The sequence below is a fragment of the Schistocerca americana genome, chromosome 9 (assembly GCF_021461395.2).
Source record: "Schistocerca americana isolate TAMUIC-IGC-003095 chromosome 9, iqSchAmer2.1, whole genome shotgun sequence".
NCBI lineage: Eukaryota > Metazoa > Arthropoda > Insecta > Orthoptera > Acrididae > Schistocerca > Schistocerca americana.
In genome coordinates, this window is record NC_060127.1 from 165,640,520 (window position 1) to 165,667,820 (window position 27,301).

The 27,301-nt window shown below is 38.0% G+C and overlaps 1 protein-coding gene across 1 annotated transcript in view; it reads right to left on the minus strand.

Moving 5' to 3' along the window:
* LOC124550777 (mitogen-activated protein kinase kinase kinase 10-like) overlaps nucleotides 1–27,301 on the minus strand; it is a 680,343-nt gene that overhangs the window by 43,465 nt on the left and 609,577 nt on the right. The window contains exon 8 of the mRNA XM_047125500.1: nucleotides 3,848–4,124. Coding sequence (XP_046981456.1) covers nucleotides 3,848–4,124 — 277 coding nt within the window. The remainder of the gene's footprint in view (nucleotides 1–3,847; nucleotides 4,125–27,301) is intronic.

The window sequence follows — 27,301 nt, forward strand, 5'->3', positions numbered from 1 at the left end:
ATTCTTGAATCCCAAACACCTCCCAGACATAACCTCTATTAACACCCGTCCCCCCTTTTCTTGTTTCATAACCATCTTTTTTTATTTATCTTCCTCTAATCCTTCTTTACTTCTAATACTATCCTCCTATCTTAACTGAAGCTGCAACTTTTCATTTCAGTTTACTATCTTTGATCTCCTATACTCTTTTACACTTCCTGCTTCATCTTTATCTTTGCTCAGCCTTACAACACACCTCCCCCCTTTTCTTGTTTCATGATCATCTTTTTTTATATATGTATTTATCTTCATCTAATCCTCCTTTACTTCTGATTCTATCTTCATATCTTAATTGAAGCTGGCACGGCTTGTTCCAGTTTACTATCTTTGACCTCCTACACTCTTTGACACTTTGACCTCCTATACTCTTTGACACCTCCCGATTGATCTTTATCTTGCCTCAGCCTTACAACAAGTGTGCACTTCTCATCCTATGGTCCACATCACGTGCTCTTCCTTTTTAAGCTCAAAAGCTAGGACAGTGTCTTGTACATTTATATGAAGGAACTTGAAAAAGTGAGTAACACATTGTTATGGTGGGCTAAGTAACTTTCATCAAATGCTCACTACACTTCAAAGTGACACAGATACATGTCACTGTCTTCCAGCATAGTCACCAAGTCTCTGTAAACAGCGTTGTACCAATCATTCAATTCCTAAATGATAGAAATCCACGCTCGTGTCGTGTAGCCATTCGAGGCCCACTGTGAGAACGTCCTTATCATTGGAGCATTTCTTTCCCCCAGATGTTCTAGCTCGATTATGTGGACATTGCCAACTGTGGTCAAGTCAAAGGCCTTCCTTCCTGATCAGCATCACCCAATTCTCCATGCAGCATTGGTCAAATTGTTATCATCATTTCACTACAGCTGGAGGTGACATTACATTTGGCCCATATATTGGCAGAATTTCGTGGTGAATCTGTGAGCAGTTTACATGTCTTGCTCAAAAGAATTGTATTGTCCAGTGTACTTCAATTTTGGAGTACGTTTCTAGTTGCCATGCCATTTCGTTTATGTGATTGAGCCTAGAGTGATTTAACAAAACTATAAGAAAATACTGAGAAGCAAATCTTGCACCTCCTTGATATGGGTTCTCCCTCAGCAGGATACCCACACAGTACACCGGTAGTTTTGCTTGAAACGTTCCTGAAGCATCACAGGAAATTCCCACAGTTCTGCAGCAGATAATCACTATCTGTTGCAGGTGTTATCAATACCAGTAATGTAAAATTTTTCCCAGGGTAATCTTTTGGAATATCAAATTACAACAAAATAATAGATATTTTCATGAATTGCTTCATACATTTAAGAAGCCTAGTTTTCATCAAGTCTCTTAGTTCTGTGTGAAGATGCTACAAGGATTTTGTGTTATTTGTTTGTCATTGACTACACCAAGTCTGGAAAAAATAGTGAACAGGTTGGAACTTTCAGGTTAATGTACCACTATGAGGTTTGTGGTTAGTTATAATCAGAGTATAAGTTGGAGATAATTTATTAAGTCAAATCCAGTTACAAATGACTGCAGCAAACAGTGCAGGATGTCAAGTGATCTTAATGAAATCTTGACAACCTGGCACACAAGTGAATAACTCTACGTATATTTTTCAGAGCTCCTTTTGCCAAAAACTCTTAAATCTTACTCGACACATTTAGCTTGATGACTCGAAGAAATGTTTTTCTTTGTAACAGATGTACATTACACTGACAACAACTTTCTTTCAAACCAGGAGGAGTACAGGACCAAAAATCCAATTCTCATACATAGTCAATTTCATGTGACACAACTGATGCTTCTGAAATGTATATTGCACAAGATTTATGTTTTGTTATCAAGTTTTCTTTTGGAATGTTGAATGTTAAGCACTTGTCCATGCTGGATGGATATTTGTCTCTCATTTAAGGTATCATAATGTTCCTCTTATATGTATAGTTCTTTGCCAGTCACAATGTGGATTAACACATTCAAAAAGAATGTCTGCTATGCTTTCCATGATTTTCACAAGCTTTGTTATCTACACAGCTAACACAGAGAGTAGCTTACAAATGAATTGAGCTCTTTCTTATGTCTTTTAAGTAGCAGCTTTTCAGCCTATTCAAACTCCATTAGCACATATCCAGGTCAGCCAATGTCCACCATTGACAACAGCAGGATGCTACCACCAAGTTGTTATCACACAGCTTATAACAATTGCTTGTCTCTTATGATGTATTTAATTTGTTCAAGATCCCTGAATATTTCTACTTAATATAAAATTTCTGTTACACTAAAGCATTCTAAGCAACCAGGAAGATACTTCATCCTGTAAAATGCTTTAGGCATCCATGTCACTCCTGTAACTTTATCTTATCTACCCACAATAAATTTGGTCTTTCCACATCTTCTGAAATGTAGCAAAGAACTTCCTCAGACTATCTATCATCCATTCATCTGGCCACACATCCCACCTAAATCCATTTTATTTTCTTTAGATTTATAACTATGTCTTGTGTTTCACACTATATATTTCTTTTTTTTATTCTTAACATACATCTCTCCATTGCCCACTGCTTATCCATGGTTTCTGAATAGTTCTCTCATTAAAAAGTCTGTGACACTGTCTTAATATAATGGTTCTGATATCTTCGTGTAATGTTTTTGTCTAAATTAATTAATGTGGCGCAGTACTGTAGTCAGGGGGCAAGGTTGAACATGTTCATATCTTATACGTAGCAACCAAAGATGTAGAGGGGCAAACATCTCAACAATTGGATAAGAAGTTTGTCATGAGTGGAAACCTTGAGTGGCAGATTCAAAAAGCACCTCTTTAAGTTACTTCACAAAGTCATGAAGTATTAAGTTTATGACAGAAAAAGAATGTAATGCTCTATTTTAAATACAGAAAATACGTGCTAAGTTTCTGTATATTCAGAACTGAAGGAGGTTATAAAAATATTAAGTAAAGAACTGACCTATGAGAATTCATGGTGGGGGAAGGAGTGGTGCAGAAGACACACCACCACATCCTCGGTCATACAGAAGTGGGCAGAAGGTTGCCTGAATTGGAAGCTCAACAATGTGTGTGGAAGCAACCTTGTGCAAAGGCAGGTGCAAACAGGAGTGACGCTGTGAAACAGCTCAGCAACTGACAACACGAGATACATTTTATGGCTTATAAAAATCCTATGCAGTTTCACATTAAGGTGTTTCTCCAAAATTCTTTAAAACAATTCGGGAGAACTTATATCTCAAACTTATGGCCTCTGTAGCCACAGAAGGAAAAGAAATGTCAAATGTGATGGTTCATGCACTTATCTCCAACCAAACTTGTGTTGACATCATGGTGTGGAAAAAATCCCATTTCAACTTCACATTTGTAATATCTCAATAATGTGTGAAGCAGCACAATAGAGGGGCCTCCCATCACTTAAAAGCAGCCACACACTCCTCCTATCACTTTGAAAAGTCACACAGTGTTTTAAAGAATCCTAGATTCAATGCTGCTGTTGAGTTTAGGCCTTAAAAGAATGACAATTCATTGAAAACTTTTCAGAGTGATTCATGTACAGACTTCAGCAAAAGTGATACTACATCTGTTTGCACTGCATACATAACTATCTCCTGCCAACAAATAGTTAAAGAGCGGTGTTCAGCTGAGTTGTTGATTCCTTTTTTATGCACAATATTTTGAATACTGACTAGTCATCTCTTTAAGGTGCTGTAAGCTGCGTTAGTATATGGCTGAACACTGAAAGCACACAATTAAGTAATACAATTCATATACGTGACAAGTGCAGACATACAAGAGGTGAATGCATACTGCAGAGACCTGTCCGACACTAGGCGTGGATGCAGAGTGGTGGCATTGGCAAGCCTGATGTCGAACCCGGCTGCGACCCCTGCCAGCATGGCTGCCACATTGCACAGCACTAGTTCGATGATGGACAGCTTCCCGGAGCGGCCCGCACCAGTCGCGGCCAGGCCGTCGAAGTAGAGCGCTGCTGCTGGTAGGAGGTAGGGGGGACCCGCCCCCGATCCACTCACTGGCGGGACTGCAGCTGACACATATTCCGGCGGTGCCCGGTCAGGGTCCGGCATTCCGTAGTCTGCAGAAAACAGGTATAAGCAGCTTAGTATACATTTTCTACCATTTCCCTAACTCAAATGATGACCACCTCATTAACAATCAATATGTACTTATTTCTCAACATTACATTAAGATAAAGTAAGGATTCATACCCATATAATAGCAGAAAAATGATGGTTTTACAAGTAAATATGCAGTAATGAATGCATGGAAGTTCACAAAATAAACAAACAAATAAAAAATATTTCTAGTATTTCAAAGCAGATTGGTGTTTATTTTACTTGCAGTTCAGCAGAGTTTTGGGAAAACATTAAATGGAACAATGAACTTCTTTGGCATCAATCCGAGACTCCAAAGACAGAATTATAATTGTCCATCTTACAACTGTTACTGAAGAACATTTTTCCCCTTCACTTTCTATTGTTTCATTCCTCTGCATTAATATCTTTGAATGCACTTACTGAATAATGTGAATATGATATTATTATTATTATTATTATTATTATCACCACCACCACAAACACTTGTCTGAGCTCACTGTATTCTTGTAGACACCTGGCATCTTTCACATCTGTAGCTAGGTCCTCTACCACATTCTGCTGTCAAGAATCCAAATTTTTCTGGAAACTATTTATTTTATTATTGAAACAACAATCAATAAGAAGAACACAAGAGTTCAGAGCATACTTTCCTTAGCAGATTGAGAGGGTATGACAGATGACAAAAAAGGAAAAAAGTGAAGCATGATAAAATAATCAGGGAATATAGCCCAATAATATTGTATGCAAAGGGACACAGCAAGAAGTATGACGGTAGCGAATTCAAAAAGAGCGAGGTAATGGTACAGGAAGGGAAGGGGGACTACACAGAGATTATGAGAGGAAAATAAAGTACTAAATGGAGCCCCAATTTTTGAGTGCAAGTTAATGAAATCAGAGTTGAGGCAGCACATCAAAGCAGAAGCTCTTATCTTTGTCATCTAAATGGATTTTAGTGCTACTACCTTTTAACAGAACTGTTTCATTTGTATCACACCTACATACTGGGTTTGTCTGAGTCATTGTGAAACAGTTATTTCCTTGAAAATTTCTGATTCATTTAATTTTCTCAAGACACAGAAAAAGGGGTAAAACATTAAAATTACATTTCAAAAATATTTCTTTTTCACGTAGAAGAACCTCATCAAAAATCAGAAGTATGATTTCATGTTTTTCACATTTTCCTCAGTAGTTAGAGCTAAACTAACCCAATTTACACAGTTTCATGTTCCACAGATCATTTGCACGATAAAATGATGTGGAACAATTCAACTTACATTCACATCAAAAATCATTTTGCTAATCACTTAACATTGACATTACATTGATAGAAATTGGAATAGAAGGAGTAATCAAGGGGAAACTTTTTTTAAAACTTTACATTGCTGCCTGTCACACATCTTATATGACTAGGTAACTGATCAATAATTTTGGTTGCAACATTGTGCACCTCAATGGCGCAATGAATGTCATGTTTTCTTCTGGTATTATAATTATGCACATGATTGTTCCTTTTGAACTGCAGTGGATTATTTACAATAAACTTAATGAGTGAATAAATATACCGTGAAGCTGTAGTCAAAAAACCTAATTCCTTAAACAGATGCCCACACAATGATCATCATCAAGCACCACATATTATTCTTAGCACATTTTTGAACAATGAAAACTTTCTTTCTTTCTTAAAGACGAGTTACCACAGAACATAATTCCATATGGCATTATGAAATGGTAATATGTCAACTCACCTATTTGTCTCTCCCCAAGATTTACAGTGACTAAGGGCAGATGTGGCCGAACTAAATTGTTTTAGGAGTTCCAAAATGTGCTTTTTCCAGTTTAAATTCTCATCAATATGGACACCTAAGAATTTTGAAATTTCCACCCTATTTATTATTTCTTCACCATGTGTTATACTTATCACTGGTGTAGTATCCGTTATGTGCAGAACTGGATAGATGTGATTTTTTAAAATTTAGGTTGAAATCATTTGCAGGAAACCAGTTGTGTCGCAGTTCATCATAAACTTCACAGAACTGCTCAAAGATGCAGGAATGAAATTTCTATTTATTGAATGAGAAAATTTCACTGTGTGAACTATACTTTGAAATTCTTGTGTTTCGTTAAACTCTGTCATCCTGCTCGAACACATAAACTCACAAAGTGCTAGTAAATAGTATTCATCATTGTAAACTTAGCAGCAATGCTCTTTATTTTACATCGTGCACTGAATCACGGTGCAGGAGGTTGTTTTGATTTATTTAGTAAATGTGTTTATTTTGTATTCACAATGAATATAGTCACTTGTAAAGGTACCTAATATTCTCTTAAGGTATTGACGAGTTTTTTTCACTTTCCCTTCAGCATATGTCAGCTCAAGTAACTCTATACCTTGTGGAAATTCAACAACCCAGTCACCTACCAATAATCAATTTACCTTACTAACTGTTAAGATAGTCTTGAGATGCTCATGCTATCAGATCCCAATTAAGAATAAAATATCAGAATGTTCACACGCTGTCTTCCTCACGAATGAACTGAAAGTTGTAAATGTAGTGACCATGGAAGAATCTATTCCAGAATGAAGTTACTAAACTGCAGTGATGTGTGCACTTAAATGAACCATGCTGACACATTAAAATTCTGTGCTGTCCTGAGACTTTAATCTGGGTCTCTCCAGTTCAGTCTTGTAAGTCTGCCCCAGCACACTTTACACTCAGTATTTCAATTTTCAATATTTTCTTTAAAAAAATGAGTTACCATACCATGTGTATGTAGCTAACAAAATAATTGTTTATATTTCAATGGTCAACAACTAATTTCTATGGAAATTTCAGTTATTACATTGCTTGCTCCTACACTTTTGGTTAGTTTTCCTTCATCACACAAGTTGATTTTTTTTATGTTTATAGATAAGACAGGTGAACCATACATGATGCAATGAGATAAAACAATTTTAATTTGTCCAACAGTTCATTAAGAAATGTGAAGTATACGTGATTCAATGAGATAAAACAATTTGTGTAACAGTTCACCAGTGCATGTTATAAGTAAGAGACAACCTCTGTGGTTTAGTGGTTTGTATTGCTGACTACTAATGTGGAGGTCCTAGGTTTGATTCCAGGTGACTACCTCAAGTTGTACTGTGGAAAAAATGTCTAGAGGCTGCTGAAGTGGTATCATACCAAAAGACTAAGAAAAGCATGAGCCACATTTTTTGTGACCCTATAATGCTGATCATTTTAAGTGTAGTGTTACAGCCGTCTGTTGGGGCATTCATAACTGATGATAGTGTGGCACTTTAAACTGTCTTCTGGTAGAACTGAACAAGAAAAATTAGCCTGTTGGCATTTCATTTGATCTTTTCAATGCTTTTTATGGTGTATATCATCAAAATTCTACCCCAGAAGCTAAAATGGTACGGCATTAAAGTTATTCCCCTTGCATGGACAGAGTCATGTCTTAAGAAAAGAAAACAGAGGGTCACACTAATTTTGACACCACAGGAATAAGTCTAGATTTACCGTGAGCAAACATGAAATAAGGTATCCCAAAAGGCCTGGTGCTTTTTCTACTTCTGTTCCAGTCCTACATAAATGTTGGGTGACTCTCCAAAAACCTTGACGTATGCTGGTGACACAAATATATTGATAAGAGACTCAAAAACTTCACTCAGACACAGTATATAGAATAATGGAGCAGGTTTATAACTGGTTCACAGCAAACAAAGTAAGACTTAATGTTACAAAGGCTCCTATTAAGCGATGCCATCTGAATAAAATTTACTCACAGATAGCAGCAGCAAATTTCAATGGGCACACACTGGATGAGGCTCCATTTGTGTAGTTCCTGAGCATACATATGGATAATGAATTGGAGCAGCACCAGCAAGTGGAATAATTTAGCAAAAACATCAGTTGTGCCTCTTTTGCAAATTTCTCATTGCATTGACCTGGATATGGTATTGGTAACATACTTTCACTTGATACTGCCATACAACATAATATTCTGGGACAATGCAGCTAAAGTCAAAACTTTATTTATTATATTTAAGAGTGCGGTAAGAATACCATACAAAGTTAACATTGGAAAAGTTTGCAGAAGCCACCTCAGGGACTTAAAGGTATATACTCCCAAACATAATTATGGTTAACAACAAGTGAATTTAGGACAAAATGTGAAATTCACAACTACAATACCAGAAGAAAAATATTGTTTCCATATAGATTATATGTCCCTGTCTAGAGTTCAGAATGGAGTTTTACGTTTTGTCACAAAGCTGTATAGATGTTTCTAGTGTACCTTTAGCACAAAACTGAAGCTGAAAGTTGATTTGGTGGAAGAGACCAAACAGCAAGGTCAACAGTCTCATCAGATTAGGGAATGATGGGGAAGGAAGTCCGCCATGTCCTTTCAAAGGAACCATCCTGGGCATTTGACTGATGCAATTTAGTAAATCACAGAACACCTAAATCAGGATGGCTGGATGTGGGATTAAACCGTCGTCCTCCCGAATGCAAGTCGAGTATGCTAACCATTGCGCCATCTCACTCAGTACGAGACTGAAGACTCCTAGATATTAAAAGACAAAGTAAATGAGTACCTTATTAGCCAATCTTATAATTTATCAGGATATTGCAACTCGGGGATGTAAAGTCTGCTTAATTCTGCATGACTTGACTTTGCCATTATATAGCTGCTAGTGCACTGCACAGTCACATAAATGCTTAATTTGAAGTATTAAATAAGAACATCAGCTGAACAGAGTATGTGGAGCAGCAGTGTCAAAGTTTTTCCAAGAACATTGTCCTTTCATTCATCGCACTGCGAACTGTTGTTTACCGTGAAATGTTCAGGAATCAACATCCTGAGGGAAGTGGAACTTTCATTGTCACCTTTTATGCCAACCCCTGAAGTCTTTTTTTGGTCGCTCTTGTGCAGCGGCATGTCTGAAACATTTTCTTTGTCCACCCATAAGAAAACTGCACGATCTCATGCTGGGCATCATGGTTCTGACCTCCATCACAGAGAGTCAAAAGAATGGGTGGAATGGGAGCGAGAGGGAGTGCTACAACAGTGTAACACATCCATGGTGGTGCTGGGCAAAATTGTGGTGAAATTTGCTGCCAATGATTCATCATTAAGCCACCTTAAACCTCCCATGAACTTCTGAGCTCCGGACTTTCTTTCCCAAGTGTCAACTCCTTATGTTGCCAAGCTCAATTAGTTTTGTCACTGAGTGCCATACTTCCACACTATTACAGAGGAAGGTTGTATAGCAATGGGACACAGTTAGGGGATTTCTAAAAAGTTATCCTTTAGTTGGGTTGTGCAGTGTATTTGCAGAATAGAATTTTTTTAAAAAACTTTTTTAAACTTAAAAAGCTTCTAGACCTACACTTAGCCTGAAATGAAAGTAGCATATTCTGTCACAGACAGATTTAAAAATGCTCAGTCACAATAACGATGATGCAGATCACCTAATATTTGACCAAAATAGCAGTAGTTACACCATATAATAAGAGTCTGATAATCTAGAATTCTTGATGGTCTGACATGCCTTGGCATCTTGTAGCATCAGTGGTCTACCAAATGAATTTGGTAATGTTTCTAACAGGTAAGAATATAATTTTATGTTGTGCCTATCTGGGACTCACCGTCTCTGCTATATGGTGAGTGACAACTTCCCTTTTCATAATATTGTTACATTCCATCCTGGATTTTCCATTGTTTGGTAAGAGGTAAGAAGTTATAGTTGGATACTAAATGTTTTATGTTCACTGATACACATATGTCAGTGAGTTACTGTGTTAACAAATTCCTTTAATTTAACAGTTCAGATGAACAAATGAAATGATGAATAAAAATGTCTAATATTAACCACTCATCAGAGTTACTAAGTCAGTTTGAAGAAGCTGAAAACAGTAGCATAAATGGAAAAGCAACTGTTCTTCTTCATGTACTGCCTCCTACATTTCTTTTATTATGTTTGTTTTTTCATTTGGGTTAGTACTGTACAGAACTGGCTTCCGGCTTCTACTAATCTTTTTGTATATACGTTGGTTGTTCCACATTCCCAAAGAGTCTCCATTATGATGAGATTTCAGGTACATGAATAAATAGATCGATATTATTATGAAGAAATTTTAAACTGCTGCATCACCCACTTACATAACACAACAGCAGCCTCCATAAATTCTTATCTCTTACTGGTACTAATACAGAAAAGCTGGCGTAAGATAGACAGAAAAGCCACAAAAGATCCTGTGATTACTGCCAATGTTTAATACTTAGCTGGTTAGCTGCACAGCTTGAGAGGATGCTGTAAAATAAATCAAATACATGTGTCATCTGCAGAGAAATCTGCAATCAGGCCAGTCCAAACAATTGTAAGTTGGTGTTTAAAGCTTTTTTCTTAAATAATGTGATGTTAATTCCTTGGTGGACATGTAATGCAAATGAAAGAAATCTAATTTGGAACTGTTTTCCTTACTCGATTTTGGTTGAATGTGAACAATATGTGCAAAAATCTTCATACTGACTGTGGAGACGTATCAGTTACAGAGATAACACCGTGTAGAAGAGACTCGCAGCTGACATCCTGTGGCAGTCTTGCAGTGCTGATAACAACTGCTTTACTTGACATAACCAGCCACGTTGAGATTCATTGGGAGAGTCCTTAGAAAATGTAGTCCATCAACAAAGGAGGTGGCTTACATAACACTCGTTCAACCTATACTTGAATATTGCTCATCAGTGTGGGATCCGTACCATGTCGGGTTGACGGAGGAGATAGAGAAGATCCAAAGAAAAGTGGCGCATTTCGTCACAGGGTTATTTGGTAAGCGTGATAGCGTCACGGAGATGTTTAGCAAACTCAAGTGGCAGACTCTGCAAGAGAGGCGCTCTGCATCACGGTGTAGCTTGCTGGCCAGGTTTCGAGAGGGTGCGTTTCTGGATGAGGTATCGAATATATTGCTTCCCCCTACTTATACCTCCCGAGGAGATCACGAATGTAAAATTAGAGAGATTCGAGTATGCACAGAGGATTTCCGGCAGTCATTCTTCCCGCGAACAATATGCAACTGGGACAGGAAAGGGAGGTAATGACAGTGGCACGTAAAGTGCCCTCCACCACAAACCGTTGGGTGGCTTGCGGAGTATAAATGTAGATGAACCTGAAGCTATGCAACCACTGTGACCCCATGTGCCGCTGTGAGAAATTCAAAATCAGTTGTTGGACAGACGTACATATTTTCAAATCCACCCCAGAGAGTAGCTATCCTTGACCCCAGTTTCTTGCCAAAAAGTCTTGAAAAAAGGTATATACATAGAGTGCACTGGGCAGATAAAGGAAGAGCTTCGTATTCAATGAATTTATTCCTCCCTTAAACAAATTATTGCTGTGTACTATGAATCTGTGCACTTAAGCAGGATAGTAAGTTGGGTACATGTTATTCTGAGGCACTAACCAGCACATGGTGATCAGCTTCATTATTATTCCAGAGAACCACAACAAGAGGTTTACACTCCCATACACCTTCATTTTCAAATGTAAGTTTACAGGATCAGACAAAGGAAAATCCAGGAAGGAATAACAACAATATTGGAAGGAATAACAACAATATTATGAAAATGATAGATTGCTATTCACCATATAGGGGGGATTCTGCCAGAAACTGTAGTCATGTGTGTGTGAATTATGTTTGTGTTTGTGTGAGTGAGTGAGTGCATGTTGACTAATTCCAATGAAGGCCTCTTTGGTTGAAAGCTTACTTGTTTGGCAGACTTTTTGTTGTGCCTATCTGCGAATCAGCATCTCCACTATATGGTGAATAGCAATCTATCCTTTTCATAATATTTACAGCACCTTATCATTTTTCATGCACATATTTGCTATTCTTTGATTTTTAGGCTATCCCAATGTGATCAATTAGAGACAAATATTAAGTTGTATTATTGATTCCATCTTTTGTACAATGTTATACTGTGTGTATATTCTCGAGTACTGTTTGAAAAGTATGCAGTATTGTGCAACAAAAACATTTGGTAATCTTCGGCGTGAGTTAAGAACTGTTTGTTACAATCTGCAGCTTTTCAAAATAAACTGATGGTTTTGTGTTGGCTACTTCTATTCTGCGCAGAAATACAGCTGGTTCACTGAATAGTTTTAGAGAGATATAATTCAATGAAATGAATGCAGTAGTAAAATAAAACTGTTCATATATGACAGTGCTTGCTTAATTGTGTTATTACAGTTATCAGTCACTAAAATGCACTGAGAAGTATAAAAGTTGTTCTCCAGCCATCCTGATTTAGGTTTTCCATTACTTCCCCAAATCATTCCAGGTAAATGACAGATGTTTCTACCTAACAGGTCTTGGTCATTATCTTCCCCTACCATTACCCATTGTTGAGATTTTTGATATAAAAATAATTCTTATACAGGATTATTATTATTATTATTATTATTATTATTATTATTATTTTCTAAGTTTTCATTTTAAAATTTGACTGTTTTACATCAGAATTTTTTTAATTCAAAGAATTTTTTGTGTGTTTAAAGCATTTTCTGTAACAATTAGCCACAGACACAACTATCCAAACAAACAAATGACGGCCTTGCTAGCCTTTACTGAAGTGCTGTGTGGCAACTGGAACCAATACATCAGTTGGACAGCCAGTATGCTGTCTTATCTGTTACAACTCTGGTATCCTGTGGCAATTTCATTTACGTTAAAGTGTCTGTAGTCTTCTGCACCTGATAACTTGAGGTAAACTCTTTAAATCTTAATTGCAAAAAAAGATTTTTTATCAGCATAAAAGTGGTTCCTAGCTGTGGTCAGTTTCTGCATTTGCTCAAGAACATAAGAACTCACCATCTCAGATTCTGCTCAGCAGAAATACTCTCTCTTGGCTGCTAAAGCAAACCATAAAAAATGTTGCTGGGCTCACCCGAAACTGATAAGAATCCAGCTGTCACAGCCAAGACACAGTGTCCAGTGACCATTCACTCACTCGGCACAGTCTCCAAAGCCCACAACATTACAACCCTCATCTCCTCGAGGAATGTGAAACCACAATAAAACAGTGGGTAAGCCCTAGACAAGGTGTCAGAAAGATTGCACAAATTTCAACAAGGTGCCAGACGTGTTCATGTAAGCCACTCTGAAACAATGCCTGCATTTTCTTTAGAAAAGATAACTGTGTATCTGGATATCGTGCAAAAATGTGTGGTATTTGGCTCATGATTACTTCCATCAATCCAAATAGTAGTGCTGCAGCTTATTTCATTTAAATTTTGGTTAACTTTCATATGTGATGGGGGTGTGGTTTTAAGAGAATGACCCTTATTTTTTACATGGGAGCGCTTTGGCTTTCACAACTTTTTGCACAATTACTTTGAGGAACAAGTCTGACACCAAGTCCTATTATTATTATTATTATCATTGATTTGAGCACCACAGTGCTTTACTAGACTCAGTTTTGGTGTAGGTCGTATGACATTGCCTTCCTCTGACCTCTGAACTGACTTACCCAGCCAGTTAGAGGGAGATCTGCAATTTAACATAAGCCTCCAAAAAGTGGTGTAATTTACCATTTTTCTTTTTGTAATTTACCATTTTTCTTTTTTCACGTCAAAAAACAATGCCAGAAGTTAAAGAAATAATAAGTGGCAGATAAAAATCATGAACTGGGCTTTACTTGTAACTGGTGTATGGTCTGTAGGTTTGTATCATCAACCTCACTTGCCTACTTGTCTAGGGTCAATACATGTAGAGCGAATAATTACTAGAGTTTCTCTCTTTAGGACTCCTTGACACAAAAAGGATGTTGTGGCTCTTGTAAAAGCAGGTGTACAAAAAATTATTCTTGTTGAAGTTTCTCTCAACCTCTTGCTGTCTTTTCATATATTAGAATCCTGAGTGACTTAATTCAATAATACCTCTCTCTCTCTCTCTCTCCCTCTCCCCCCCCCCCCCCCCCCCCGGTTCAGGATGGCAGCCTTTATGTTATCTTCTATTCTCTCTCTCTGTGTGTGTGTGTGTGTGTGTGTGTGTGTGTGTGTGTGTGTGTGTGTGTGTGTGTGTGTGTGTGCGTGCGCGCGTGTGTGCGTGTGTCTTTGACATGAATAAGAGGCTATCAAAATGTCTGCTCTTTCAGAAGCAGTTAAAAATAAATAACAGCGCTCCCACGAGGTCTCAACAGATTCCTCATTCTCCTCAACCTCTTCCATCATTTCACTGTTGTCCTTGTTTATTCTGGTAGCTCTTCTTTCTCATTCCATTTTGAATGCTGTTCCTTTTCACATGTTCCAACAACATCTTAATCGTTCGTTAGACCAAGCAGAGAAAATACACAAGTTGAAAAAAAGATATTATCAGTTTGAAAATTTTCATAGGGATTGTTGAAAAACTTGGAAATCAACTGTTTTGCCAAGAAAGCCTTGTAAGGCTTCACTCATTCATTACCAACTAATCAATATCCTCTATAAGTTGAAAAAGCATTGCACTGAAATAGCAATACTCAAAAGAACAACGTAGAGTAAAACAACAGCAATCACACTGTGGCAGCACAGTTGATATGGTAATGTGATTTTGCTGTGCATATAGAAAAATGGATTGATACAGATTTTGAAGACCAGAGAGAGAGAGAGAGAGAGAGAGAGAGAGAGAGAGAGAGAGAGAGAGAGAGAGAGAGGGAGGAAGGAAGGGAGAAACTGTACTGTCCATCTAGTTTCATATTTCTTTTAAAAGTTCACAGGAATACTTTTGTACCTTGTGCCATTTTCCATATTTTACCTTCTTCTGTTAGAGCGGATACTATCCTATGAAAGGCAAGGCAAGAAAACTATTCAGTCAACAAATGCAGTGACAGTAACAATGGTTATTGGCTTTTTTAACAATTATTGTCAACTAAGATATCAGTACTCTCAGTGTATTTTTAGCATCTGCCCTAACAGGTGTAAATTTTGTAGTAGTTCCCACACAAACTGGTGCAGCTTGCAGCTTGAATGTGGTTTGTTGATATTGGCAGAATACATTTTCACAGCTGGTATTTTGCTCAAAAATGATCATAAGGCTGCATCAATATAATGGGACAAATTCTAAACTTTTCCATGATTTATCTTCACAGGAGGGCGTACAACAGTGTTGATGATGAAGTGCTATCTGAAAGAAGGTGCATACATATTCAGTTATATCTTGATAAGATTTCAGAGTAGTGCAAATTTTGGCAGCAACTTCCTTCAAATGTTCAGAAAAGTAAAATTGTGCATTTCACAAAATGAAAAAACGTTATATCCTGCAATTATAAAATAAATGAGTCACTGCTGGAATCAGCCAACTCATACAAATAACTGGGTATAACACTTTGTAGGGATGTAAAATGGATTATTCACATAGGCTTAGTCATGGGTAAAACAGGTCGTAGACTTTTGTTTATTAGTAGAGCAGTGGGAAGTGCAATCAGTCTACAAAGGAGATTGCTTACACATCACTGGTGCGACTCATCTTAGAATGCTGTTCAAGTCAGTTGGACCTGTACCAAATAGGCCTCACATGGGATATTGATCACACACACAGAAGGGCAGCACGAATGGCCACAGGTTTGTTTAATCCGTGGGAGAGTGTCGCAGAGATACTGAAGGAATTGAACTGGAATACCCTTGAAGATAGATGTAAACTATCCCGAGAATGTCTGTTAGTAAAGTTTCAAGAACCAGCTTTAAATTGTGTCTCCAGGAATATACTACACTCCCCTACATATCACTAACATAGGGATCATGAGAATAAGCTTAAAATAATTACTACACACACACAGAGGTGTTCAAACAATCATTCTTCCTGCACTCTATATGTGAGTGGAAGAGGAAAAAACCCAAATAACTGGTACAGTGGAATGTACCCTCTGTAATGCATCTCACAGTAGTTTGCAGAGTATAGATGTAGATGTTGAAGCTTGGCAGATCCTTCAGTGCTATTCAAGAGGAGTAGGGTGTGCACTGGCAGCATATTCATCTACTCCCTCTTTTTCCTTTCCACTATTATACACAAATAAACAAACACAGCACAGGGATCACACTCACCCATGCACTACAGCTGCATACATGATACAGTGTGGGGAGGACAGAACATAGGATATGCCCAAATATTTCCAAATGGCCTATGGAAACCCATGAACAGGTGACAATGTTCAGGTCTGAGTAAATGTCTACACAATATTTTATATTTCCATCAACAATATGTATCTTATAAAGTGATATATCATCTTCAAAGAGGCTGCTAGACCACTATCAGACCCAGAAAGATACCACTTGTCAGATATTCTTGATAAAACACTATAAATTATGATTAGATTTGTTTCACATTTCATACTTAAATTAGGCGGAACTTTTTGGTAGTGCTTAATATTCTGATCAGAGCAAATCAATTAATTAGAATAATATATCAGCAAGTTACAAAACCCAATTGTTACACATCTGTTTGGTTTGTTCCTGTAGCTGTCTCCTTTGAATTTTCACTTTTTCCCCCCCATACAGCCACCGTTTTCTCTGACATTCTTACACATGCCTACACTGACTGTGGCACCTGTGCCAGTGTTTTGTTACGCAGCATTGTCTCCTTCTTTCCTTGGTCTCTTTTGGTTTTATCTATTACTTTAGTTACTGCCTTCATACAGCTGAACTAACTGAATGTAACTGTGATGATAGATGTCTTATGCAGTTATTCAGTCAGCCACATAACGGTGCATTGCAATTCAATTACTGATGACCAGAAAACATTGGCATTTGAGCACCCAATGTGCAGATGAACCATTCATCGTCGACTAGTACTCTCCAAAGAACAGAGATGTTGTGCTGCAATGGAAAATGACACGAGAAGAAAATTCAGGGACATTTGGAGGGTAAATTCACTCACACACTCATCCTCTAATGCTTGCCCAGTATACAGGGTGCATCATAATTAACAGTGAAAACTGACACGGATGAAAGTGTATGACAATAGAAGCAAAAATGTTCCATAAATATGGGGCCACAAACAGGCCATTTGTGAAATAATTGTGAATGCATGGTTAGGAGCTGCCATGAATCTCAGTATAAAGTATTGTCCTAGTTAGTGAAAACGTATTTGAAATACCAATTTTTTGATTAATTCTTCATCTAATCGGACTCAAATTTCATCCTTGCCCCGTGGCTGGGGACTATGTTACATGCCTGACAGAGCACATACACTTGTTGCTGCCGATGTAGGAGGACATGTAATGCAACAGTATGGTCCACGATTGATAAGAGGATTAGTGCCTGTATCTTGGTCTCCAAGGTCACTGACCTCAATCCTCTAAATTTTACTGTTCAGAGTCGTCTCAAAAGCAAAATGTATGGCACTCCTGTCGATACAGTCTTGTCCAGATTCACAAGATGATAAAGAAATGTTTGAAACAATTTGGATTTCGCTGCAGAGAATAGTGTCGAACTGCATTAAAATGCAAGTATGAAACATGGAACACTTCCTTGAACACGTGTGAGTGTACAGCAAGTTGCATGTTACCTGCTGAAGCAGTAGTATATTTCTAGTTCAGGTATGCTGTTGGTGAAACTTGAGCCCAGTTAGATGGAAAGTTAATCAAAAAGTTTACATTTCGAACAAATTTTTACTAACTAGGACAATATTTCCTACTGACTTCTGTGGTGGTTCATAAGCACACACTCATAATCATCTCACAAATGTCTTATTTGCAAAACCACATTGACAGGAATGTTGTTAGCGGACTCTCCTAATTTTTACTCCAGTTATTGATTTAATCTTTACAAGGCAAAACCTTTTTCTCTGTACCATTCAAACTCTGATAGCCTTGCTGTTAGCGAAAATTAAATTTTAACCTTGTTCATAAATCCATTTAAAATGATGAACAAATGAATAAGCTTGACTTTGATATAACTTTATATACAATCTCAACATGATTTGCACACTATTACCCATTTTTTGTACTCTATTCTGGAATATACCATTTTGTCCATTTGGATAATTTAAAAATGGATTCTTGTAATCCAAAACTACTCATCAATTAAATAAGAAAACTGAATCTTGCAGCTTTGGCTGTTTTCTACATCAAACTGAGTAAAAGATAGTCACAAAGTAAGAGCTCTCTCAGCTCTGTAAGTCAAATAGTTCTTTGTGGAGCACTTATTGACACATTAAGTTCCATACATCTTTACAAGGAGGAGAACCTCCGGCAATGTGGAGAAAGTTGAGGTATACATTAAAAAATGAAAAGCAAACCATAGATACTTAAACTTCACACAAACAACTATCCCTATATTGTACAGTACTATTTGTGATCATGAAAGCTAAATCTAACCTACTAAATTAGATACATTGTATGCACTTTCTCCTGCTGCCACTTGGTGAGAGTAGGTTTTTTTTTTTCTATCCAATTACATTATATTTTCAAAAATTGGCTATTTTCAATGATCTACTAAATTAGAAAGATACAAACAGTTCGTAAAAAGCTGCTCCTTCCTCACTTGTTCTTAATAGCTGTCATGAATCACCTTCATAATATTGCTGTTTTCAACAAAAATAGTTACCTACATTTCTAACATGAGACACATGTTTACAATACATTACTACTTATAATTTCTTTATTTCTCCGTCTTAGCTGCATTCACATTTGAGCTGGTGGTGACTAGTTTTTAATGTATTTGATCATTTTCAAACCACTGCATTCATTAAAATCACATCTTTAGTCAAAAATATAAAATACAAATATTCAAGTATTTAAACAATTTTCTAGCACTCTACAGGGCTATTACAAATGATTGAAGCGATTTCATAAATTCACTGTAGCTCCATTCATTGACATATGGTCACGACACACTACAGATACGTAGAAAAACTCATAAAGTTTTGTTCGGCTGAAGCCGCACTTCAGGTTTCTGCCGCCAGAGCGCTCGAGAGAGCAGTGAGACAAAATGGCGACAGGAGCCGAGAAAGCGTATGTTGTGCTTGAAATGCACTCACATCAGTCAGTCATAACAGTGCAACGACACTTCAGGACGAAGTTCAACAAAGATCCACCAACTGCTAACTCCATTCGGCGATGGTATGCGCAGTTCAAAGCTTCTGGATGCCTCTGTAAGGGGAAATCAACGGGTTGGCCTGCAGTGAGCGAAGAAACGGTTGAACGCGTGCGGGCAAGTTTCACGCGTAGCCGGCGGAAGTCGACGAATAAAGCAAGCAGGGAGCTATTTTCATCTTTCAACAGGATGGTGCTCCACCGCACTTCCATCATGATGTTCAGCATTTCTTAAACAGGAGATTGGAAAACTGATGGATCGGTCGTGGTGGAGATCATGATCAGCAATTCACGTCATGGCCTCCACACTCTCCCGACTTAACCCCATGCGATTTCTTTCTGTGGGGTTATGTGAAAGATTCAGTGTTTAAACCTCCTCTACCAAGAAACGTGCCAGAACTGCGAGCTCGCATCAACGATGCTTTCGAACTCATTGATGGGGACACGCTGCGCCGAGTGTGGGAGGAACTTGATTATCGGCTTGATGTCTGCCGAATCACTAAAGGGGCACATATCGAACATTTGTGAATGCCTAAAAAAACTTTTTGAGTTTTTGTATGTGTGTGCAAAGCATTGTGAAAATATCTCAAATAGTAAAGTTATTGTAGAGCTGTGAAATCGCTTCAATCATTTGTAATAACCCTGTATGTGTTAAATGTCCACAATGGTTATAACATACCTTAGTCATTGTCATGTGATAACCATTGTGATGTGAACATACAGACCATTGTGATGTGAACATACAGAGTGCTGAACACTGTTCATATGCAAGGGCACGTTGAAAAGTAATGCCTCTGAAATGTTTATTCGATTCTCATTATCAGCTGAGGTACTACATATCATGCATATTACTCTGTCAACTTTCCAGCTTCACTGGCACCATTTGTTTTCCAAGGCTTTGAATTGTAGCATGCAACATGGTGATATGTAATGTAATGGTAGATGCCCGAGGAACAGTGTGCTGTAATCGAGTTCTTCGGTACAGGGAGCACCTCCTTATTCAGCACGATGATGCCAAACTACACACAAAAGCTGCAACATCTGTTACAATCCTACACCTCGGGTTCACTGTCATCGCCCGTCCTCAATACTTGACACCATCCAATTCTCATCTGTTTCCAAGATTTAAAAGCAACTTTGAGGACTTTACTTTGATAGTGATGAGTCAGTTCACGCAGAGTTGAGGTTCTGGCTCCATCGACAAAGTCAAACATTCTACAGTGACGATGTCAATAGACTAGTCTCTCATTGGGAGATATGTGTTTGTCACCAGGGCTACATTCAGAAACAAATATGCAGACAGATGTAGAATGTTTTCTTTTAAAAGCTGTAAGAGTTTTCATATAAAACAATCAGAGGCATTACTATTATGCACACCCTCGTACACTGATTGTATTTTACATTTTGAATAAATATTAGGCTTACCGTACGTCCAGTATTAGCCCAGGTGCACCTGGTTTTTTTTAAAAACTGTCCTGGATTTGAGAATTTTATAACTAGCAAGGGTAATTTTTATTTATTTATTTTTCAAAGAAAGCCTAACCAGTATGTTCAACATAGTGTTTCGAAATATTCTCTTATGGCTGTGCCTCTCGCCCCACCTAGGAGCAAGCCAAGTCAATGGGGAGGCATCACTACCATTTCCACCACAACTTTTCATGTAGTCATTTGTCAATGTGTGTGTGTTTTTCGTGTGTGAAATAACTCATCTACACATGTTTGATCATTTTATCTCTATTTGCTTTTTGTCACATCACGTAGCAATGAGGAAAAGAAAGTGTGGGTTTCATGTTAATCTGCAGCAGAAATACAAATTTTTGAAATTGTGTAATGGCAGTGAAAATGAACCTTTTTGCTTCACACTGTGTATAGGAGTATTATTAATGCTACTGCTTCACCACACATAAGAGATTTTTTAAAAGCCAAAGTTGGAGTGTGCTGTGAAAGAGGCTAAATTTTCATACCACACTGCTAGATATGAACATAGTTTCTGAAAAAAAGTCATGTCTAGTGAAAAATACAATTGAATAAACAAACTTAATGTTTTACTAAACTGTTTTAACTAATTTCAAAAATATGTCCTGGGATCCAAAATAATATGGTGGACCTACTAATGATGTACTTTTAATGTAGATAAGTTCGGAATTTAACAAATATGTTTGAATTTGGTCACCTCAACTCAAACCTAAATGCAGCTATAGCACAAAAATAAAGAAATAACAAAACTGAATCAAGTTGCTGGCCCTTGTGCACAAATGCAATGTTGGAATTCCATACTGATGCTTGGCATGCAGTGTTACAATGAACACTACTAAAACTAACATGTAACTAACAGGTATTTTCAGTCCTTTAGTCAAGATAATTTGTAGGAGTGGCTAATGAATAATGATGCATGTTTTTAATTTTCTTTTGAATTGATCATGATACCCAATTTCTTGTCATATGGTGGATTGTAGCTTGTTGAATACCTTTGCACCGAAGCACATAACTCCACTCTGTTCCCTACACAACGAACCAAAGTCTACATGGAAATAATAATTGTCTTGTAATGTGACCAGGCAAATCACAGTTAAAACATTAACGAGTAAACATATTGGGAATCAAGAACAAAATTCCAAGATCCTTAAAAAGATCTCTGAAAGATATTTGGTTACCTACTTTACATGACATTCTTATAGTCCATTTCTGTTTAATACACTGATGTCCAAAATTAAAGCAACAACAGAAATTTTGCAATATTGCTCTTATTTTGTCATAAAATGCAATAAACGGGTGATGGTAAAGTAAAAACAATGTAAAGAATACAGAATGTAAACAGCTGCAACATACACACTGGTAGACAAAAATGATTTTCTTTTTTTCCAACTTAACGGGTTTGCACACACATTCTCACAACTGGTTCATGCACTCAGTATGGGGTATGACCACCTCTGGCACCAATACGGGCCTGACAACAATGGGGCATGCTGTGAATGTTGTCATCAATCTCATGTTGAGGCAATAATGCCCATTCTTCTTGCAGAGCTGCTTGTAAACCTTGGAGACTGGTTGGTGGATGCTGACATGATGAAACCTGACTCCCTAGTGCATCCCACATATGTTCTATGGGACTCAAATCAGACAACACCAGGGGTGCAACATCTTTCATTCCCAAGAAAACATCAACCACCTGTGCTTCATGAGTTCGAGCATTATTGTCCTTCAGTACGAAGTCTGAAGATGAGATCACAAGATTTCATCATGATACTTGGCAGCAGTTAAACCTTGCCGATTCACTTGTCCAATTTCATGAAGAGATGATAGGGTGGTCAGTGTAATCCCTGCCCAAAACATTAAGGATCCTCCTCGATATCGGTATCTTTGCACAGTGTTTAGGTCCTGAAATCATGTTCCACATTCCCTTTAAATGTGAATTCATCGAAAATAACTCTCCAGACCAAATCGGGACTCATCTGTGAAAAGAACATTGGCCCTTTGTTCGACTGTCCTGATGGGCCACTCTAGACGTTCCCTTCTGTGAAGAGGTGTCAGAGGTACACATACAGCAGATCTCCGACAATAAAGGCTAGTCTGCCGAAGTCTTCTGTACACCATTTTCCTCAATACAACATGTCCAGTGGATGCTGCGAGGTCTGATGCCAGTTGCTGTGCAGTACTAAGGTGGTATCATCGTGCCCTTACTGCCAAATAATAGTCATCTCTTTTGATGTCACACATGGTCAACCGTGCCCTTGTTTCAGTATACAGTTTCAGTCTCTATAAACTGTAGCAACATCCAAGAAACAACAGAAAGATTCACATTAGGCCATGAAGCCATGTCAGTTTGGACTGTCCTGTTTCCATTCTTCCTATGCTTCCATTCTTCCTACGGCCCTCCACTGCAGAATGTGTGGTAGGCATCTTCTCTGTGCCATACTGCACTGTCTGTGACTGCACACACAGCAACTGTTATTGTGGGACTATCCAGCAAACACTATCCCATTTGATAGGTGCTCTGACATCATAGTTGGCATGGATGTCCATTGATTGGAATGTTATCTTCAGTGCAGAATGCAATTGTGTCGACGTCTGTTGGCAATTTTTGTGATTGTATCGTGAATTACACACAGGACGGAGAGAGAGAGATTTGTTGCTTTAATTTTGTTTGACACCACTGCACTGATTTAGAATCCAGTCGATAACTGGGAGTGGAAATACATAAAACAAGGTAAGTTTTAAATACATAATAAAGTCATGGAGGTAAAGAACAAGAGCAAACATAGTACCTATCTTTGTCATATCCCAGATGCTAGGTATCCCCAATCTAAGGTTATTTTCCTTACTGTGGAACCATCCATTACTGTGACTATCTGCAATCTGTTGTGAAGCTGAGGCTCCATCCATGCAACAGGGATGTCACTAATGACATAAGATTTGATTTGAGCATGATCATACTCTTATCATATCTCGCAATGACTCTCCAAGTCATAGGTAGTTGTAGGATAAATTACATGTGAAATGTCTCTCAATTCAGGTAATCCACCGCAGGCAGAATCGTACATCACATTCAATAGAATATGTATGAGAGAGGTTTTCAACAACTATCTCAGACTATCACAATACTTAAGATGACATGCAGATTGCCAGTTCAGTGCCAAATAATGAACGTACATTAATAACTGTATCGCACAGAAACTCATTCTCACTAAGGCGTGCCCCAAATAAGAACATCCTGCTACTGACTTCCCACAGCACAGAGATTGACACGAATGCAGAAAAATTCAGATCAGCTGTGCAAAGCAAAGGAAAATACTCACTAGATTTGGAGCATATATCCTTGCTTCTTGCAGGTCAGTGATGCTGCTGGCATATCAGGTGCACTTTTGGTTTTTCTGTAATACACTGCCAGAGTCAACAAGGCAATACTTCACTTCACCAACCATTCTTGACCTGGGTCTACATCTATATCTACATGAATACTCCCCATATTACACTTAAGTGTCTGGCAGAGGGCTCATTGAACCACCTTCACAATAATTCTCTATCATTCCACTCACGAACAGCGTGCAGAAAAAAACAAACACCTATATCTTTCCTTGCACTCTGGTTTCCCTGACTTTATTATGGTGATCATTTCTCCCTAAGTAGATCCGCGTCAATAAAATATTTTCACATTCAGGGGAGAAAGTTGGTGATACAGAATAACGGAAAAGAAAACTGAGGATGTGTTAGATGACAATCAGTTTGACTTTAGCAAATGTAAAGCCATCGGAGAGGCATTTCTCATGTTGCAGTTGATAATGGAAGCAAGTTTGTGCTATTTGGAAAGGATCCCAGGCCATGCAGCAGTACTCCAAAACGAGGACAGACAAGCATAGTGTAGGCAGTATCTTTAATAGATCTGTTACATTTTCCGAGTGTTCTGCAAATAAAACACAGTCTTCAGTTTGCCTTCACTACTAGTATCAAACATAGGCCTTAATTTGAGGAAGAAATTTCTTAGAATATACATTTGGAGCACAGCATTGTACGGCAGTGAAACAAAGACAGTGAGAAAAGCAGAACAGAAGAGAATCAAAGCATTTGAGAAGTGGTGCTACAGACGAATGTTGAAAATTAGATGGATGGATAAGGTAAGGAACAGGGAGGTTCTGCGCAGAATCGGAGAGGAAACGAATATGTGGAAAACACTGAGAAGGAGAAGGGTCAGGATGATGGGACATATGTTACGACACCAGAGAATTACTTCCATGGTACTAGAGGGAGCTGTAGAGGGTAAAGACAGAATTTGGAATACACCAAACAAATAATTGAGGACATAGGTTGCAAGTGTTACTCAGAGATTAAGAGGTTGGCACAGGAGAGGAATTCAGGGCGGGCTGCACTGAACCAGTACGAATCCACAAACCATGCATAAAGAACTGTTTGCAGCTGAGGCACACAAAACTAACCACAAACAGTTGTTTACGCATGGTTTGTGGATACTCATTCCGAGGTCTCGTCTACTGATAACCGTGACATGCACAATTGTACACTTCATATGATTTTTAGTATGCCCACATCCATTTGCACAGTTGATAATGAACACACGCTTGAAACTAGCTGGTTGGCTTTAAGAAAGTACTCTTCTGAACAAAAGCCTGGTGGAAATGTCATCTTTCTTTAATGTTACTAATCCAGCTGAAGAGTGAGTCATGGACGACTGCCACTTATTGTACCATTTTGTTCCTCCATACCTGTAAACTCTAACAAAGAAACACTTAAAAGTTAAACTTGTCCATGATATGCAGTATAGAACTAAACACTCCACTACATGCACAAAAAGCCACTGCATACACTGAGAGGCTGCTCAGTGAAACGAACAAAATTTAGTTCTCACATTGTCCCCAAAGTTTACAGAAAAGTGTTGACTTTACCTTCTCATGATTATAAATTATGGAAGGAGTAAAAGTAACAGCTCACGTGTAGTGCAATCAGTAGGCACATAAACTGGACTGAAAATGTGGCTAAGCTTTCAGACGACATCCATCACCACAACTAACCACTGCAGTATATATATATAACACACACAAACAAACTTGTATGACTGCACTGTGCTAGCTGACAGCACAGTGCTGCCACTGCAGCTTGAGTGTGCTGCCTTGTTTATGTGCCTGTTGACTGCTCAATACCTCAATGATGGTGAGTTGTAACCTGTACTCCTTTCATTATTTGTATTTCATCATGAGTATTTCATGGCTAAAATTATATCTCATTTCCTTATTGCTGTCACTGTCAGGTCCAAAGACTGGTTTGATGTGCAAGAGAGACTTCTGTGAGGAGCTGATCATAATTATCCTCCACTTACCCCTTACTGCCAATTGCAATTTAACAAAAAAAATCATTCATTCTTGGCTAATTCTGACGTCTCAACTCTTTACTTACCAAATAAATAGCTGCTAGTTCTGACAGGTAAAGAGCTTGTGTTTTCTTATCACTGATGTCTTCCCACTCCTTCTCTTGGTCATCACAGACTCATTCACAAAAGCAGTTCTGACAAAAACTTCACTTGCTGCTGCTGTTTTGTTTAGTTTTTACCTGTTATTTCACTCTCCATCAGCCCTCCCCTCGTCCTTTCCAGTGTCATACTTCTGACTGTCCATGACTTTAATTAGTGTTTAGTCCAAATACCAACCTTGGACCTATTCTCACAGTGTATACCTTCTAGCCTTGTCCATTTGTTAACTTAACAGCTTTTCCCCACCCCACACCATCCCACCTCACTCCACTCCCATTGCCGTCCCCCTCCACTCTATGGCTTTGTGCAACATTCCCTAACCCTTGCATGCACTTGAGAGATCTTCCGCTGTTATATTCCCACCCCTCTCTCCATCTGTCCCTCCCCAATCCATCACCTCTTACATGTTCACTGTACCCACTTGTGCATGTATTTACTACTCAGCTGTCTTTTCCCTATACAGTAAGGGGATGCTTTTTTACTACAACCGTTTGTACTCCAGTACTTTGCATTACTATCCAGTATCATTAAGATCAAAATTTACAGGAACCGTCTACTGAAGCTGTCAGTGGGTTCACCGCTGTTAATTAAGGAACAGCATCAACAGCCTAAACACTGTTTTACATCCAGATAAAGCTGTATGAGAACAAAGATCTGGATTGAATACCGTAACCTAGTAAACAGTTTTAAGATAGATTAGTGTTAAAGCTAAAAATGTGTTCTATAATATATATTACTATTATAACGTGTAAAAGGATGTTCAGCAACAATTCTTTCATAATTTAAGGTTACTCAGATGTCAATCTAAGAGGAAATAAGCTGAAATATCATACTACATCAGTGGTTCCACTCTAGGAGGGAATTATGCCCTTAGTGGTAAAATGAAATTTCCTGAGAGGCAAAAACAAAAGCATTCAGTTGTGTTTCATCAGGAAAGTAAACTATTTTTAAAAGATTATTACTATTTTGTAGGACTGTAATACTGATAACATAAGTTACCCATAATTACATTTATTTTTCAAATACTAGCATTAACATGTGGTAGAGGCTATGGCTTGTGAAATGAATATATGAACATCTTTCTCACATAGTCCACTCACTACA